This window comes from Ambystoma mexicanum, chromosome 9 (genome assembly GCF_040938575.1).
Source record: "Ambystoma mexicanum isolate Mex_15411 chromosome 9, UKY_AmexF1_1, whole genome shotgun sequence".
NCBI classification, from domain to species: domain Eukaryota; kingdom Metazoa; phylum Chordata; class Amphibia; order Caudata; family Ambystomatidae; genus Ambystoma; species Ambystoma mexicanum.
In genome coordinates, this window is record NC_090931.1 from 1,547,062,791 (window position 1) to 1,547,081,951 (window position 19,161).

Consider the following 19,161-nt stretch of genomic DNA (forward strand, 5'->3'; position numbering starts at 1 on the left):
ACATCTAACAGAGAAGGGAGTCGATAATTTGTGGGACATAATCCATCACCTTTCTCGTGTATCGGCAAAAGAATTGTCCGCACGCACTTCCGAACCACTCAGTTACCTTGGAAAAGTGAAGGAATACCAACAGTTCCCATTGCTAGATTTTAGCACCAAGAGACAGGGTCATCACCTTCATTGTTCCTCTCCCTATTCTACTTCTGATCCCCGAAGGTGTTGCTCCCCGAAACAGGATCCTCCCCATTCCTTACATGGGTCTGATTTAAGGACAGCATTCGACAACCCGTTGGGTCCTGGTGCTCGAGGGTTCTTCAGGTTTACTATTGCCTTCTGGATTTCATTTAGTTTATGAAACTGATGCCATGAGGCCCAGAGTAGACCGGGAAATGCAAGGTAGGTGTACACTTTATCACAGAAAGTATCCATTAACACAAATCATAAACCGCACACATTGACTAAATAATCAAAATCGATATAAAAAACCTCAGAATGCTCTAGAAATTCTTCTAAAAGCTGCTATTACAAAAACATCACACATAAAATCTTTGTTATAATTCCTAAACAAGGACATGGCATCCATACATATCTTGGTATTATTTTCAATGAAATGTGGCGTAAGCCATCGCCTTCTAAAATCTATTTTAAAACGTACAAATGAATACAAAATGTCAAGATATCCACTTCTTTGCCGCAAGCACACATTTTGTCGAAACCCAACCAACTCGTTCTGCCATTAAGGGGAGCACAATGAATTGAATCATTAAGGTTGTTCTTCTGCACTCATGGGACTAAATTTTACTTATGAAATTAGATGATGCAATAATTTCCTCTAAACCCACGCGCGCTTTTCTATACAAATCTAATCACTGTACATTTTCGATTCTGGACAAAGTTCTTCAAGGCTCAACCTCTATGGCTCATTTTTTAAGAAGGGCCTTGTGTTGTGGCTTATATCCATTACTAAAAGCAGCGACCTACCCAAAACTGCACCTTGCCAAACACCACAATACAATTGTATTGGCACCCGCTCCTGAAAATGGTGCCACGAGGCCCAAAGTAGACCTGGAAATGCTAGACTTTTAAGCAGATTCTGCACCCCTGTTGTGATCTAAAATCCTTTAGGCTGCCCTCTAACGGCAGGACAAGGTAACTGCAGCCCAGGTCGAGAAGATTATACAAAGGCTGGATATGCAGATTAACTCCCATAAGAGCCCAGCCTCAGTCTAAGAGCTGTCCTGCCTCACAAGCCACTTGAACAGTCCAAATAAAGTTCCAAACAAGACTCAAGTACCTCCAGTAAATCCCAGTCCAAGGCTTTGCCCCCAGAGGAGACATTGTTGAAAACCACCCACCCTCATTCAAACGTACCCATATTTCCATCCAGCTTTCCAGTCTATAAATCCTGGCCATTTGTGACCGTTTGCAAAATGGCTTTGCCCGCCTTGTTTATTGGGCTTTGTACATGCGTAGACTTACAGTGGCACCCTGGCACTGCGGCAATCTTGACCAATGCTGAGCCAAAGACAGTGCTCAGTGTGCGTGAACATTTTGCACAAACAGACAAGCCTGAGCACTTTGAGACTACTGCCATTTAGGTTTGCCACAGTATAAAAACATACATGGCAAACGTACATTTCTTTTACTTTTTTTTACTTTAGTTTATTTATAGTGCGCAGCCATAAACCCTTAGGTGTGAGGGCGCGGACAAGACAGTACACATGACACAAAACACATAAGGACCGGGCAGAAGGGGAAAGCAACATCTACCCAGACAGAGAGAGGCAGGAGAGGACCCAAAGACTGATTATTTATCGAAACAACCAGGTTTTCAGCTTTTATTTAAACAAACACAAGGACCAATGGTTTCTCAATGTGGCAGGTAGTGCGTTCCATAAGGAGGGGGCAATGCCACAGAAGGCTCCTCCCTGCACCTTCTTAGTCTTACATCTGGGCAGAAATAAGAGATTTTGATTGCTAGATCTCAAGTTTCTGTAATTGGGTTTTTCCTTGATATGGTCTTGTAAATCGGTAGGCATCGTACCCATTCGGCACTTGAATGTAATTACCAGTAGCCTGAAAGTGATACGAGCCTCCACAGGAAGCCAGTGCAGGGCACGGCGTGACTCCGTTACGTGGGCACGCGCGGATAGGCCTGACACCACTCTCACAGCCCCATTTTGAACAACTTGAAGCCAATTGATCGAAGCTTTGCTAGCTCCTGCCATAAGACTACAACAATAATCAATCTTTGCGCCTATTATTGCTCGCGCAATTGCTTTCGCATTATCTTGAGAGATATAAGGTCTCAAGTGGGCTAATAGTTTGGATTTTAACCTTGGGGAGAGTGATGATTTCTACATCTGCCAACAGAAAATGTTTATTCTCTGGGTCCAATTTGGACAGGGTGCCTACTGAACCGACAGCAATGAGTTCCGTCTTGCCTCGATTGAGTGCCAGATTGTTCTGCATCATCCAGCGCTCAATGATGGCAAATATTCTATTTAGTTCTATTTCGTCCTGGCAATGAGATCCTGAGAACGGGATGACACATTGCGTGTCATCCGCGTAGTTGGAAAAAAGAATCCCTTCATGCTCAAGATGCGCAAAGAAAGGAACCATGAAGATGTTATATAAATACGGCGAAGTGCAAGCACCCTGAGGTACTCTGAACAACACAGGGATGGGCGGCACCATTGCGTCCTCTGCACTAACTCTGCTAGTTCTATTAGATAGGAAGGATAACATCCATTGAGTAGCTTCTGCTGAAAAATGTGCTACTTCCTTAAGCCGCTCGGCCAAGATGGTATGATCAACAAGATCGAAAGCTGCGGATTGATCCAAGGTGATGAGCATGGAGGCAAGGCCTTTGCCCATTCTCTTAAGTAGTTTGGATTTAAGATCTAATAGAGATGTTTCAGTCCCAAAACCTTGTCTGAACCCTGATTGTAAGGGGTTTAGGATGGGATACAGGTTAAGATGTTGGGCAATCTGTGAATAGGCCACTCGATCAAAGATCGTAAGAAGGAAAGGAGTGTTGGTTATCGGCCTATAGTTAGCCGGGATGCTTTGGTCCAATCCTGTTTTTTTCAGTAATGGTGTAACCCAGGCTTGTTTTAATTCATTAGGGACCACCCCAGTTGTCAAGGAGGAGTTAATAAATGTACAAATGGACTGTACTAGCGCCGGCGGGCAGGTCTTAATGATGATAGAGTAGCAGGGATCACCCGTGCATTTTCGTAGCCTTAAGTTTGGAAATCACCAAAGCTAAGTCCTTGGTGGTGATGTGGCTAAAATAAAATATAGGGATATCCTCATCCCTCACAAAGGATGTATGAGCCCCACTGACCCCAATGTCGGCAATCAGGGCTTTTTTAGTAGAGATGCCTTCTCGGATCCCTCCAATTTCTGTGACATGGCATTCTGGATATCAAGGCACCATCTGTCGTCTCTAATAATGGTGGTGGCCTTTGGTTGGGGTATCAACTCCTGTTCTTTGAGATTCTTAAATAGTTCCCTCGAATGAGAAAGTCTTAAATCATGATATGATTTCTTGGCTGCCACTATGGCTGCCTTTATAATTCTTAGATGCAACTTTAAAGTTAGTTAGGGCTCCAGTCGTCTGATTAGCCTGCCAAATATAGAAGAGTTTAAGCGACTCGGCTTTAAGTGTTTGTAATTCAGGGGAGAACCATGGTTTACTTTTTTTGCTCTCAGTACATTTCTGTTTACGTTTAAGAGGAGCAAGAGTATTGGCCACTATATCCAATGTGGTCTTAAGTTTAAAGGCCATGGAATCTGTTGTCTCTGTGTCTACGATATCAGAAGAGAGCCTGAGCATGGGTTCAATTCTTTCATAAGTCAAAAACTTGACACTCCGTTCCAACAGTGAAACACTTGTGTATAGGCGCGTTACAAATGCCATATCATATCATAACACTGAGGATGCAAGCTTCAGCTTGATTTTAGTAGGGAACGGCGCTGAGACTGAGAAGTGCACAAAGGCATGATCAGACCAGGGACAGGGGGATACCCTCATACAAAAAACAGGAAATGCCAGGTGGAAAGGCTTGAGTGTGCATCCAAACGAATATCCACGGGAGAAGTGCTGATAACAGTTCTTTTTTTCCTTTTTCCTTTCATGTTTCTTGACATTTTCTTTTGCAAATACATACTGAATTAAAACTCAATAATTGCAAAACATCCTTGACCATATCCCACATCCCTCCCCCTAGCTCCCCCCAGTGTGTTACACACAATGACCATTCTACCAGTCAGGACAGTGGATCAGTTACATAAGGCAGAAGAAGGAAAATGAATGGCGGCACAGGTTCATTGCATACCTCGTTACTCCCCCTGCAAAATGTGCCTGACCTAGGATCAAGCCTTACACATGATAGAGAGTATCGTGTCAGAGGTCAATGTTTCAGTCTGTCACTTCCCCATTTTAAAATAAAAATTAACCAATGAACATGGAACCACACAATCGTTAACCACAGCCGACAATTTTTCATACGTGCATATATCCCAGAGTTTGTTCATCCAGTCATTTTGTGAAGGTGTGGCATAGCCTTTTCATTTCTGGGCTAAGGCTACTATTCACTAATATTTGGGAATCAGAATTTTACTATCTTCTTCTGGGATGCTCAACAATACTTGTAAGAGTTCTAGGTCGGGGGATATTCCAACTGTGTCTTTGATGCAACTAAGGACTTCGGACAAGTAAACATTTACCTTTGGGCACGACCACCACATGTGGTACCATGAACCAATCTGACCACAATGTTTGGGGCAGAGAGGGGAAGATCCCCCGAACATCCTGGAAAGTCTCAGGGGTGGTAGATGCCAGCAGTGCAATACTTTGAAGTTGTGCTCCATTGCAGAGCTATAAAGATTACTAGAGAACATTAGTTTATATATCTTACACCAGGTAACTTCTGGAATTTCCCGTCCTGTTTGTTCAGCCCAATATTTCCTAAAGTTCGGTCTCCCTTCTAGCTCCGTCATGACAATCACTTTGTATAGTTTAGAAAGTATTCCCTTTCTTGAGGTGGCTTCATTAATTACTTTCTCAAAGGGTGTAAGGGCTCGTGAAATCCTGAGTACCATCTTGGGTAGACATAATACCTTTGAGGTGCAGGTACTCACATTCACTCAATGACTCAGCTCCCAGAATCCCAGTCAGGGAATTGAATTCAATGAAATGGTCCTCTGAGAACAGTTGCCCGGCTATTTCTAGCACCTTGTTGGACCATTTCTGTGAGTGGCGAAAGCCCAGACCACCAACACCCAGCGGGGGCCCCCACACCAAACTTAGCAGAGATGGACAGGAACAGAGGAGGTTATTAAATGTACCCTTTTTCCATAGACTTCACATGACTGCAAGAGTTGGGTGTCTCCTAATATTGTTGGAATAGCTTTTATTGGTGACTTTCTTTGGGTGAGTATATAGGTCTTCGATGAAAGTCCAGTATGTACCTAACTCATCCCTAAGGTGTTCCAACATAACATGTAGTTGGGCCGCTTTATAATACAGCCAAAAGTCAGGGAGGCCGAAGCCGCCAAAATCTCTAGGAAGGGTTAAAGTAGCCAATTTAATTCTGGGCCTCTTCCCTTTCCATATACGTTTATTTATGTAAAGTTTGGTTTGGAAAAGAAGGATTCCAGGAGAGGAGTCGGAAGAGCAGTAAACAAGTACAGCACCTGGGCTAGTACATTCATCTTTACTGTCACCATTCGCCCAAACCATGAGAGTGTTAAAGGGGCCCATCGTACAGTGAAAGTTTAAAGTCAGTGACCCCACACTGAATTCCTGCATTCTCTTGGTTTTCCCTAATTGCAATTGCCAGAGACTCCATCGTAAGGGCATATATCAAGGGAGAAATGGGGCAGCCTTGCCTAGTTCCTCTGGACCAGTGGAAAGGGGCTGATATAGTGCTGTTCACTGCCACCCTAGCCATCGGGTCACTATAGAGGGCTGAGATCCATTGCCTGAAGTTACTACCAAACCCCATCTTTTGCAAGACCTTTCCCACGTAGCACCACTCCACTTGGTCAAAGGCTTTCTTGGAGTCTATTGAAACCAAGTAAGCTCTCATTCCCTGACTTTGTGCCTCATGTATTAAGTTGATTGTTTTTCTTATATTATCAGAACCTTGACGGTACAGGATAAACCCAACCTGGTCCCCATGGATCAAAGAGGTCATTAGGTGATGGAGTCTATTGGCCAATACTTTTGCCATGATCTTTCCATCCGTATTCAGTAAGGAGATGGGGCGATACGATTGGTATTGGGATGGGTCTTTTCCTTCCTTCGAGATACCTACTATTAGGGCATGGATCTCGGGAGCATGCCTGTTTCCAGCGCATGATTAAACAGTCATAAATGGGGATAGAGTGGAGCGGTACATTTTAAAGAATCAGACTTTGTACCCATCTTCCCCCGGCGCTGTGTCCCCCTCATTATTACTAATGGTATCAACTACTTCCTCCTCAGTAATAGGGGCTTCTAACGCAGCTACTTTATCCGGTGAAAGACACTGGATGGGAAGAGAGTTCAGGAACTGGTCAATAAGAGATGCCTCCTCTTAGTATTCGGACCTATAGAGGGTTTCATAACATTTATGAAATTACTCTGCTATCGAGAATCATTAAGGAGTTTTTCTCCTCTTACTGGTTGTATTGCAACTACCCTTCTGGCATTTCTTTGCTCCCTTAATCTCCAGTCTAGAATTGTATCCGCTCGTTTCCCCTTCTCCATGTGATTCTGTTTTAGAAACGCCAACTTTCATTCCGTTTGGTAAATCAAAAGGGCTTTCGATTTGGCTTTGCATTTCTGGAGTTTTTCCCGATCACCTGGCAGCATTTGGGATTTCAATTCCCCTCCCCCTAACCCCCCGGTTGCAGTTTTTCTATTTATCACCTAAGAGCCAACTGTTGCGCTGGTCTTTTTCTCTTCTTTTTGGCTCCCATTCCTATCAAGATACCTCGGATCATAGCCTTAAATCATCCCATATTCCCGGAATCCCCACTTCACCATTGTCATTAAAATGAAAGATTTCTCTGATCGGCTTCGAGAGTTTGTGCAAGCTCCTTATCTTTTAACAACAGGTCGTTACAGGAACATCTGCATCGTGTTTATCTGATGACCATTCTCCTATTCTGATTTTCACCAGGTCATGGTCTGACCACGGCATGGACTCTGTGGTTGATTCCAACACTGTTTTTTAATGGGCTTTCAATAACGAGGTAGTCTATTCTTGAGAATGTGTCGCACACTCTTGAGTAGTAGGTAAACAGGGGTCCCAACCACGCACATGGGTAAGAGAGTCCACAATCCCTAACTCTGCATTCGTCTGTTGAAAACGGAGAGCTTTCTTGTACTGCATTTGGGACGCTACATGTGGGTCTGTTCTTTTCCTGTCTTAGTCATGGTCCAGGACCGTATTAAAATCACCTCTTATAATCCAAGAACCTTCTACAAAGGATTGAATCTGCCAGTGTGTCTCCTGCAGAAACATGAGGTCTAACTTCAATCGGTTAAATTCACGTATTGTTAAAGATCTCTTATTCAGGGAGTTTAATCCTCTAGCATTCAGTGAACCCAGTGCCATAGTATTAACCACATTGGCCATTTAGGTCTGTGTCCGAATCATTGTTGTTTCTCTTTTTAGTGCTGTCTAGTATGAGAACTGATGCCTTAAACCTAACATTTATGAATGTTGGTATCCCAACCCTCTGTAGAATGGCCTTGATTGAATTATATAACGTGAAAGCCCCCTTGTGGACTCCTGGCGACATCTACGACATCATTGGGCCAGACCACCAAATGCTACCCCACCCTTGGGCTTTCTATTTTTACCCTGTCATCTCTGAGCCCCCTTCAGTAAGCCCCCTTCATTTACAATTAATATGCTACTTATTCACTATGAAATAGGAGAAACAATCTAATGTCCTGTATCATGAAGACAGATAGAAGAACAGATCTATCACGTGAGGCTTGAGAAGCCTCACAGCACTTCAAAGATGGTTACATACTTGCTCAGCTCCTAATGTTTGGAATGGTCACCATCTCCCTTCAGAGAGCAGCTGACGATCGCCTCGTCCCCTCAAGATTAAGGGGGAATACCGAATTTAGTTTCTTAAATTTACAAAGACCTCTGACTCTGCGTCTATCCACAGAGCCTTTACTTTTCGGGGTCTTACTCTGCGCCCCCTCTCGCCCTGCGAGGGCGGCCATCGGAGCGGCCTATGTGAGAATTTCCTGCATCACTCTGTTGATGTTGTCTACTGTTATAGGGCTATATTTAAATCCTTCAAACTCGAAGGCGAGTGAGAAAGGGAACCCCCATCTATATCGCACTCCTTTTGAGCTAAGCCATTTCGTCAAGTGGGTGCAGAGCCTTCTTCAAGTTAGATTAAATGCTGATAGGTCTTGGAATATGGTGAATTGCGAAGCTCCCCAATCTACCGGACCCTTCTTTCTCGCCATGTCCAAGATCTTAGCTTTCTCTTTGTAATATTGGAATTTAGCCAACACTGACCACGGTCCACAGCATCACCTTCCTGCTCTGTGTGCTCTATCGATGGTGGGCTCAGTGATGTTATCGTCATTGAAGACCTTTCTAATGACGTCATTTATGGATTTGATTATGTCACCTTGCGTTTCTCCATCTCGTTCTAGAAAGCCCAAAAATATTAGGTTAATCTGCCGTGCTCAGTTTTCAAAGTCGTCCATTTTCAAGGCACACTGCTCTTCCCTTCTTTCCAATTCCGAGATTCTCACATCCATTTGGGTCTCTAATATGCCAATCGAGGATTGATTTGCCTCAAGTCCCTGGATTCTGTCATACATATTGTCCACTTTCTTATGAAGCCCATCAGGCCTTTTGCCAATGTCTGCTCTGTCCACTTAGTCCAGGTTCGTTTGCACAGTGAGAGTACTGCGCCTATTTTAACCTTGTTTTTTAGAGTCTGTATCCTTATTTTTAAAGTGTCATTTTTCATGTGCCCTTCCCTATTGTGCTTAAAATCACCTCCTACCGTACTTCCTTAATGTAGTGTCTGCATATCTGCAGATACTTCAGTTTTTAAAGGTAGCACGCGCTTAGCAGCTTAAAGAACTACAATTCCCAAGAATTTGTAGTTCTAGTTCAGATAAATCAGCCCGACAGGCGCGTCAGCGACGGTCTGCAATTGTTAGAGCATTTAAAGTCAGCGAGACTTTACTTACTTCTTACGTCCACTTAGTCCAGGTTCGTTTGCACAGTGAGAGGAAAGTGTTTTAACTTATTTGTACTGCACCTATTTCAACCTTGTTTTTCAAAAGTCAGTATCCTTATTTTGAACGTGTAATTTTACGTGTGCCTTTCCCTATTGTGCTTAAAATCATCTCCTGCCGTGCTTCCATACTGTAGTGTCTGCATAACTGCAGATACTTCAGTTGTTAAAGGTTGCGCGCGCTTAGCAGCTTAAAGAACTACAATTCCCAAGAATTTGTAGTTCTTGCACAGATAAATCAACCCGACAGACCCGTCAGCGCCGGCGTGTCGGGGACAGTCTGTAATGGTCCGTATAAGTTACGCAAAGGTTTGGGGCTACAAGCTCGATCTCCCACCTCAATTATGGGCCTGTGAAAAGTTTTAGAGGCAATAAAAATTTCCCATCAAAAATGAGATGTAAGAAATAATAGCTTAGAGGCCCGTCTACTGGCCAATGCAACCAATATGATTTTCACACAGAAATTGGAAGAAACTATTTATAATAGTCTCCATGTTCCCACCCTTCGGACAATGTCTGCCTGCTCAGCTATTGTTCGGACGGCTGAGGCTGCTATTAAGGCCCATGGGGCCGTTCAATTAATGAACAAGACATTGGAAACCTGCTCTGAAAAGAAAATAGGTGGGGCTGATAGAAGGAAACAGCTCTCTGCCTCTGTTAATAACATACCTCCCCATACCACCTCGGCTCCCATAAATCCTAAGACCATTGATGATCTCCTAGCCCGCGAGGTAGCTTTTAAGGCCCATGGGATTGAAAAACTGAGGGCGCAAGACAAGGCTGATTGTATAATTCAAGACGATAAGATAAAAAACATTCAAACCCCTAATGGCAAACTTAAATGTTGTTTACTAAATACTTGATCTCTTATAAAACATGCCATGGACATTTCTGACATAATCTCTGAGCAAAATGTTTATATTTTATTCATTACAGAAACTTGGATGACCAAAACGACACATCATTTATTTATTTATTTATTTATTCATATTTGTTGAGCGCGCAACAGCCCGAAGGCATCGTGGCGCTTGTTACATTGAGTGAGAAAGCTTAGTTACATATAACAACATACAGGCATATATATATTTTTGTACAATTTGAATATCATAGTTAGTGTATCAGAGGATAGGTGGGTGCCTGTGCGGGGTGGGAAGGAAGGGAAGGGAAGAGGGTAGAGGAGGGGGGGAGGCTATTATTTTAAACAGCCTTTGAAACTTCATACCTCTTGTGTTCCGGATATTGAAATTTGTATAGCTATATTAGTGAAACTTAATGTCTATCCAGTTTTCTCTATCAGTCTGCTGCTATTATATCGCCCCCCAAGACCTACTCTTCTGTTCGAGGAACAGTTATTGGCCCTTATAGGTAATCCCTCTAAAGATTCTGCGGCATCCATTATCCTTGGAGACTTCAATCTATGGGAAAATAACCCATTAGACGAGGATGCCAAGGACTTGAAATTGTCACTTGAATCTATTGGTTTTAAGCAGCTGGTCTCAGATGCAACTCACAGTGGTGGTAACATCCTAGATTGGATAGTGGTAAAAAATGTGGAAACACTAATTACTTCAATCACAGACTGTGCCTGGTCTGATCATCGGCATGTACATTTTGACTGCATTTTACCATCTCCCCAGTCCTCACTACCAATCAGGAATAAGCCACTCGTGACCTGGCGAAATCTTAAAAATGTAACTACTGAGGCTTTTAAGGAGCAAGTTATACCGCTCTTGCCATCACTACAGGACTACACTTCCATTGATAACTTAACGCTCTCATTCAGAAAGGCCACCAATCAAGCTTTTGACTTGTTGGCCCCACTTAAACCTGCCAAAATCAATAAATCCACTGACCAAAATAAATGGTTCTCAGGGGAAATATTAGAAGCCAGGAGAATTAAGCGGAAAGCGGAGCGCTGCTAAAGAAAGGCTCCCTCAAGTTACTCAATATTGAGCTATAAACAGGCTGTTAAAGCCTACAAACAACCAATCTTTACAGCTAAAGCTAAAAAGTTCAATGAGAGAATCCAACAAGAAAAATCTCAGTCAAAAGAGAGATTCTCGATCTTACAGGAGCTAAAAAACACACCAGCTAGTTTTCAGGATCAAGAGAACAACGCTTGGTGCCAAGCGATACACAATGGGTTTATTGAAAAAAACTGAAAAACATCAACAGGCTATTAGAAATCAGATAAGCTTACTCTTCGGACATTGAAATAACATCTAAGCCTGTGGCTTCCCAGGAGCTAAACCATCTAGAAGCTTTTGCCTTTGAAAAGGTATCAGAGATGGAAGTGTTAGAGGTTATTCATAACCTCAAACCCTCTTCATGTAAGGGGGACATCTTCCCTGCGAGGCTTTTAAAAGATTTTGCGGATACATTAGCCCCATGGGTCAGCCAGTAGGTAAATTAGTCCTTCGATGAAGCATATGTCCCAGGAAACATAAACGAAGCTTGAATAACTCTGCTTATTAAAAAGGACAATTTAGACACCTCAGTCGCAGGAAAGTTTAGGACAATCACAAATGTGCCGTTCCTACTAAAAATAACTGAAAGGATTGCATATCTACAATACCAGAAATGTCTTGAGAATTGAAGCGTCAAGATCTGTTTCTTTTTTAACCGTGCTGCTGAAACTTGGGGAAGGGAATGCCAATGATTGGATGAACTGTGTTGCTGAAACTTGGGGAAGGGAACCCCGAGGATTTTGTGGAACTATGTTGCCTTGAACTGGAGAACGGTAATATTGAGACTTTTGGGGAACTGTCTTGAACTTGTGGAAGCAGAGCCGAAAGAAAGCTACGAGCTGGAAGAAGCTCAGAACTTTGAGTTGAACACTACTTTTTTAACTTGGACAACCCTACACATTGTTTAGCTTTAGTTGTGAAGACAAGGATAGGTTTCTGACACAGACAGACTTTTAAATTAAACTCTTTGACTCAGACTTCCCTTAGTTTCGTTCAGTTAGGGAAATCCTAGCATCGGGCAAGTTAGGCCTTCCACCATCCTGACATTTAAGTTAATAAATATCTTTGTTTGAACTTTAAGTCTGTTCTCTGTGTCTAACTTCATTATGCCTTCACAGTGATTAGTATAGAAATTGCCCCGGCTCCTGCACGCACACATTGTTTTGTTGTAGAGGCTGCTTGTATTTTGTCATCGCTGAATTTACGCGCCTGTAATGGGCGATGGGTAAGTGACCAAACAGCTAAAATAACTTTTTGCGGTCATGGTGATTCTCTGGTAGATTACGTGTTAATCTCGAGGAAAGACTGGATTAGGTTTGGAGATTTTAAGATTGGTGGCCGCTTGGAAAGTGATCACTGCCTAATTGAGTTTGTTGTTCTGGGGAAGAGGTGAGAGAGAGGTGTTCATAATCCTTATTGTCTTGTACAACCTTTGGAACTTACTGGGCATTCTAGAAAATCTGTTTAATAGAAATAAGTGCTAAACCGTGTTGATAAATCAGACATGTATGCATCTATTCTGGATAATTTAGTGGTTATATGTGATGAGAATTCATAGGACAAAGCTGTCTTATCTAAATATGTAAAGCTCAGTTCAAGCTTAATATTATATACATCGGACTGTTTAAGTGATATAAAAATCACATCACAAGCCAAATCACCCTGGCATGAGGGCCCATATATCTTTGGGCTGCCTGCTTAGATTTACACACTATTTCAAAAAAGGTAGCTGGCGCTTCTCTCCAGAAAGAACATGGCTTGATAACCTGTTCTGAGGTGAGAGTTTGCAGCACACGCTTTTTGCTCACTGTGCCTTTCACAGATGGGAAATATCCATTTGAATATCAGTCTTTGTCCCGCCCACATGGGCAGTCCAGCACCGAAATGCTATGGCAATTCCTCTCTGAACAAGAGTACCAAAAGCAACCCCATATACGTGTTTCAGCCTTGTTGGGCCTCATCAGTGAGGTGAAGCTTTGCCTCTCTGAGATTTACGCACTGCCTCTGACTCAGTCTCCAGAGATGTGTTGTGGCTGATTTTATTATCTCGCAATGCTCCTTCTGCAGCTGTCAATCATTTCCTTACTCTACTCTGATGATAAAGCTTGAGTCCGCGATGGCTTGGGCGGGGAGATGACTAAGGAATGTGATGTTTCCAGGGGTGTCAGACAGGGCTGTGTCCTGGCTCCTCTTTTGTTTAATATCCATGTTCAAGAAATTATTGACAAGCTTTTGGTAGGATACCAGGACCCTCCGAGGGTTGGCTCTGGACAATTTCCCAGCTTTATGTTATGCAGATGACACTGTTTTACTTGCCACCACTCCACAAGGTTTGAATATGGCCTTGTCCATCTTACAGTCTAAATGCAAATCTCTGTTTAAATTTGAATATTGACAATTCCATGGTGTTGATATTTAAACGTCCTTTTGCTAAGAGTAAATCTCTAGCTGTGAGAATCTGTGACACTCGATTGAGCAAGTCTCCCAGTTTGACTATTTGTCTATATGCTCTCAGAACAACGGTGGTTGGGGTTTGCAGATGTTCAAATCCACGATTACCTTGGATAAGTACAGTGGTGGCATCTTGTCCCTTCATCGCACCCATGCTTGGATAAATACAGTGATGGCATCTTGACCTTTTATCGAACCCATGCTAGCGGGGTTATTTCTCCAGCTTTAGATTTGTTTAACAAACAAGCAATTCCGGCAGCTTTATATGGTCTGAATGATGGTGTTAGTCTAACAGCAACAGAGTAAGCTGAAGTCAGGTTTATAGGCAAAACGATTATAAAAAACGATTGCTGCTCCCTGCTGGTGCTCCTGCGGCCCTCCTCTGTCTACCGCTAGCATTCCAATGATCTCTTAGGCCGCTTTTATATTGACTTTGTATCTGAAACTCCCCTGGTTTCGAATTTTATTGTGATGGGAAAAGTTTAAAATGGCTTAGCCATGTGAAAGCAACTCTTTTCAACTTGGACAGGCGCGGACTTTGGGATAATCCTCAAAGCTTGCATGCAATTGAAATCAAGGAATTAAAAGTCTGTATGCCCATGAGATGCTGCTAGCCTAAAATGAGGCCCTGAGTATTTGGAATTCAGATTGGAGCAGGGCTTTAAGTCCCACCTGGATATCATCCCAACATTTGTATTTGGATTTCAGATTGGAGCGGGGCTTTCAATCCCACCTGGATATCACCCCTTCGCTTGTATTTGGATTTCAGATTGGAGCAGGGCTTTAAGTCCCACCTGGATATCATCCCAACGCTTGTATGTGGATTAGAGATTGGAGCGGGGCTTTTAGTCCCACCTGGATATCACCCCATCCTTTGTATTTGGATTTCAGATTGGAGCGGGGCTTTCAGTCCCACCTGGATATCACCCCATCGCTTGTATTTGGATTTCAGATTGGAGCAGGGTTTCAAGCCCCATCTGGATATCACCCCATCGCTTGTATTTGGATTTCAGATTGGAGCAGGGCTTTAAGTTCCACCTGGATATCATCCCATCGCTTGTATTTGGATTTCAGATTGGAGCGGGGCCTTGAGTGCCACCTGGATATCACCCCATCGTTTGTATTTGGATTTCAGATTGGAGCGGGGCTTTAAGCCCCACCTGGATATCACCCCATCGCTTGTATTTGTAATTCAGATTGGAGCGGGGCTTTAAATCCCACCTGGATATCACCCCATCGCTTGTATTTGGATTTCAGATTGGAGCGGGGCTTTAAGCCCCACCTGGATATCACCCCATCGCTTGTATTTGGATTTCAGATTGGATCGGGGCTTTAAGTCCCACCTGGATATCATCCCATCGCTTGTATTTGGATTTCAGATTGTATTTGGAATTCAGCCTTGTAATGTTGACAGTGGCTGCCTTCACTTCTTCTTGGAGCTCTGTTGCATCTGCAGAATGAATGCCCTCTCTGTGCTTTTTATAAAGAGTACTTCATTTTGTTTAGATTTGTGTGAAAACAACACCTCTGAGACGTCTTAATTTACGTCCTATTTTACTTGACTAAGGCTCCCGACATGTAGCTGCAGCACTATTATTCTTGCGCCAGTGCCTGCAGCCCAGGGTAATCTTTGCTACAGCTCGTTATATTGTTAGAGCATGGTGGCAGAGGGAGATCAAGAGCACTGGAACAACCCACAACAATTTTGGGGTAATTCATTGTCTGTGACTAAGTTTACAATTTGAATAACTTTTTAAAATGTCATGATGATGTTCTTAACATATATGGTGGATGAATTCATGTTCTTGTTCTTTATTAATAATTTGTATGCATTGTTTTTATCTTGCTATCTATTTGGTTCTGTTCTTTAAAGCAATTGGTTTATGCTGAATAAAAGCTAATGAAATACAGAAACAAGGGCTGGTTGAGGGAGAAAAGGTTTCTTTTAAATTAATAGAAAATCATTAGATACTGTATTTCATAGCATTGAATTAGTAAATAATTCATGTCCTGTGTTCTGTTCCAGGCACAGGCGACCTTCCCAGAAGTTGCTGCCTGTTTCTCTGAAGAGGAGTGGGAGATTTTGCAGGAGTGGCAGAAGGAACTTTACAGGAATGTGATGAAGGAAGTTCACCAAGCGCTGCTCTCTCTGGGTAAAGTTACACCACTGATCTTGACCAAGTGGTTTTATAGTTTATGAACTAGATTCCTTGTTATTTCAGGCTCTGGGAATGGGTTCTGCTCCTCTGTCTCTGATGTATGCTCCTCAATATATAGCAATAGTAACCAGGTCCCCATTCTGAGAAACTCATGGTGACAACAAGTAAGGCAGACACAGTTCAAGGGTGTTTATAGAACAATGAATTCTGTATACGGGTTGAAAAAAACACCTAATCTAAACCTAATTCTAAGCACATGTCTTTTTCTTGGGTGATGGCTTCACCCCTGGATCTCCCTCGGTCGGGCATGGACCCCTCTTGATTTCCTTTTCACTTTATTCTCAAGTGTTACAAGATTCACTTCCCTTGTTTTCTCTCAATGTGGGATTCAATTCCCTTGCTTTGAAAGTGCTTGTAGATCAAAGTCTTTCGATTGTAGAGGCATTTTGCTCGACCCTTTGTATGACCACCTTCATCTATTTCTGTGGCCCTCCTACGGCCTTCTGGTACTTGTTTCTCTTGTGAACTTTGAACTGAAAAAGGTGTGTGGCTCGACCACAGTCTCTCCAATTAGCGCCCATGTGTTGCCGCTCTCCCTTTGCAGCTGGTCTCGCCTTCCACCTTTTTCAGTTCAAAGTTCATTAAACTTGGTTCAAACTTGCCACAATGCGCTTCTCATTCGACACAGCCCGGTTCTTACCTATTCTCCCCTCGACTTACCAGCTGTGATGAACCGCTGGGCTGTTGCCTCTTTGGAGTCAAGGTTGGGACCATGGGCGCGGGAGCTTCCCGCCCTCCTGCTTATCGGCATAGGTTTGCCCTGTGTACCGCTGACATCTGCTGCATTGAACCTTGTGTTATTGTTTGCTGTTTTAGGCTCTCTTCTACGAAGGCTTTGCGGGTCTGGGACGAAAAGGGCAAGGTCACTTCTCTCCTCGCCACCCTCTCGATTCCTGCCACCTTTCTCCTTCTCTTGAACTACAGCGTGTTAACCGTCTCATTGTGCTGTCTACCATGCTTGCCTTGCTCGTACTGCGTGTGCTTGCTCCACCTTTTATCCCTGTGGGGGAAAGGAAGGGCCGTCAGGTGTGTGTGGTTCAAATTAATCACCTGACTTTGCCTGACCCTCGGGTTGGGACATGTCAGGTACACAGGCTTAACCTTAGTCCATCATTTGTGGTGTGTACAAGTGTTTGTGTCGGAAAAGGGCAAAGTTTGAATGACAGAGCATCCTACAGAGTCGGAAGGGAAGGAGGTGTTGTATCGGATCATTCCCTTTGTGTTTGGGCTTGGACTGCTCTCGGAAAGGTAGGTTATGGAGGGTTTGTTAAATGGATGAGAATTACCGGGATGAAGAACAGAACATAGGGGATCGTGGGGACGGTATTGTTCTGTCACAGTAGATTGGGATTTTGGGAAATGACAATCAGGGGGACGGGATTGGTAGGGTTGCAGTGTAAGCGGGAATAGCTGGGGTCATGACATGAACAAAGGGGATTGTTAGAATCATAGTGTTTTGTCTGATCAGGTTGGGAATGCAGAAAATAATACTCAGAGGAATGGAAAGAAGAGGGATAGGGAGTATTCGAATGGAGACCAGTGAAACAAAAATTCTGGGAGTTCTACTTTTTGGGTGTAACCGGGTTTGGGACCTTAGAGGATTGATTACGTACGGAGGGTTTGTTGGATCTGGGCCGGAGAGATCTAACAGGAGGAAGGGAGGCATATGCAATACAGCCCATGAAAGCCTCAGATTTCCCGCCCTTCTCTCCTCTGGAACAATATCGCGTCTGACCTGGGGTATTCCCCTGAGCATAACCCCGGGTTCCCCTATACAGGTGATCCTCCCCCACTGGTCTACCCTCAGTAACTGGATCCAACAGCGATGGCCGTGTCCTGGCTACCTGAATAAGGGATTCCCAAGGTTTCACTGGGAGAACACCCTCATGTTTCTCACACCATGCTGTATCTTTTGGTAATGGCTTGGGGCCAAAGTTAATAGGTCTGAGTGTAGTGTAGGCCTCAAACGAAGGAACTAGAGACGTTACCAAACAACACAGCCCGGGGATCCGGTTATCATTGCTATTAACACCCAGGTTAACATCCCAGGGTGTGAGTAGCAATGCATCTGGTTGAATCAACTGGTGGTCGTGCGCTTGCCTTGTATCATTGTTTCAAGCATATACTCACCCCGTATGGATGCTATGGAAATGATAGTCTCACTTCCATTTCCATGGCGGACCGGAATCGAGAAGCAGTGTGTTGGCGCTGGTGCCGAAATGTAAAAGTATTTTCAAATAGGTATACACAGTCCCTATCTATATAATGACATCTTACTCCACCGATGGAGATATCAATTTGTATAATACAATAAAGAGCAAGATGATACGTATTCTCTACTTACATCCAACCCCCTCAAATAGGACCCTCTGTAAGATTTAGCAGCACCACTAGTCCTGAAAAAATGGACCGCGTGCTATGATTTGCAAACAAATATATAAAATGTATTCAAAATATTCCAACTGAATTTAAGCATTAAACACTACCCTCACCTAACACAGTGCAACTGACCCTAAAAAACAATTACTAAAACATAAACCACAATTTTTACTTATTTACACGACACAGAAGATATCACATAACAAAACACAAAACAATCTCAATGTGTCATTAAAACATCAACAATCCCAACATGTTTCTGTTCTTCACAGCCCCGTTCGGGCGAACATTCTTCAGGGGATAAATTTAAAACATCCACTGTTCTCCTCAACACTGTGTTGAATGGGCAGTTTCAGGCACCCTCAAAGGAAAAAAGACAATAGAAAACCTCCGGGCCTGTAAAAGTAAGGGAAAAAAACAGAGGAAACTAATGAGTTCCAAGGGGGAAAAAAAGGTACTACAGAATGTAGATGGAGGCATGGCTCGAAAAATGTGCCACACTCACAAAGGTCCCAATGGGCACCTACGATTTACCTTTTATTGGTGAACCTTAAATGCACGTCACAAAATGACAAATTTGCTAGTTTCTCGCCAAATGAGAGACCAATACTTCAGGGGGGGTCACAGTCCGCCAGGGTATCGCCACACCTAGATGAGACAAAACCAATACACAGAGACCACATGCTCTGTTACATCCAGAAATCACTCTGACAGGGGCCTCAAATAAAAATAGCGACTACAAATAAAAATATCACCACAACTATAGTCCTATTTACCTCCACAACTGTGGGGACCGGTATTGCAAAAAGCAATGCAGCAGTCAACGTATTGCAATGGAAAAATCCACACGATCAAACAGTTAATTA

The 19,161-nt window shown here is 43.2% G+C and overlaps 1 protein-coding gene across 1 annotated transcript in view; it reads left to right on the forward strand.

The window, feature by feature from the left end:
• The window catches only part of LOC138489499 (zinc finger protein 271-like), a 521,160-nt gene that overhangs the window by 18,200 nt on the left and 483,799 nt on the right, over nt 1-19,161 (forward strand). Inside the window, exon 2 of the mRNA XM_069617242.1 lies at nt 15,724-15,850. Coding sequence (XP_069473343.1) covers nt 15,724-15,850 — 127 coding nt within the window. The remainder of the gene's footprint in view (nt 1-15,723; nt 15,851-19,161) is intronic.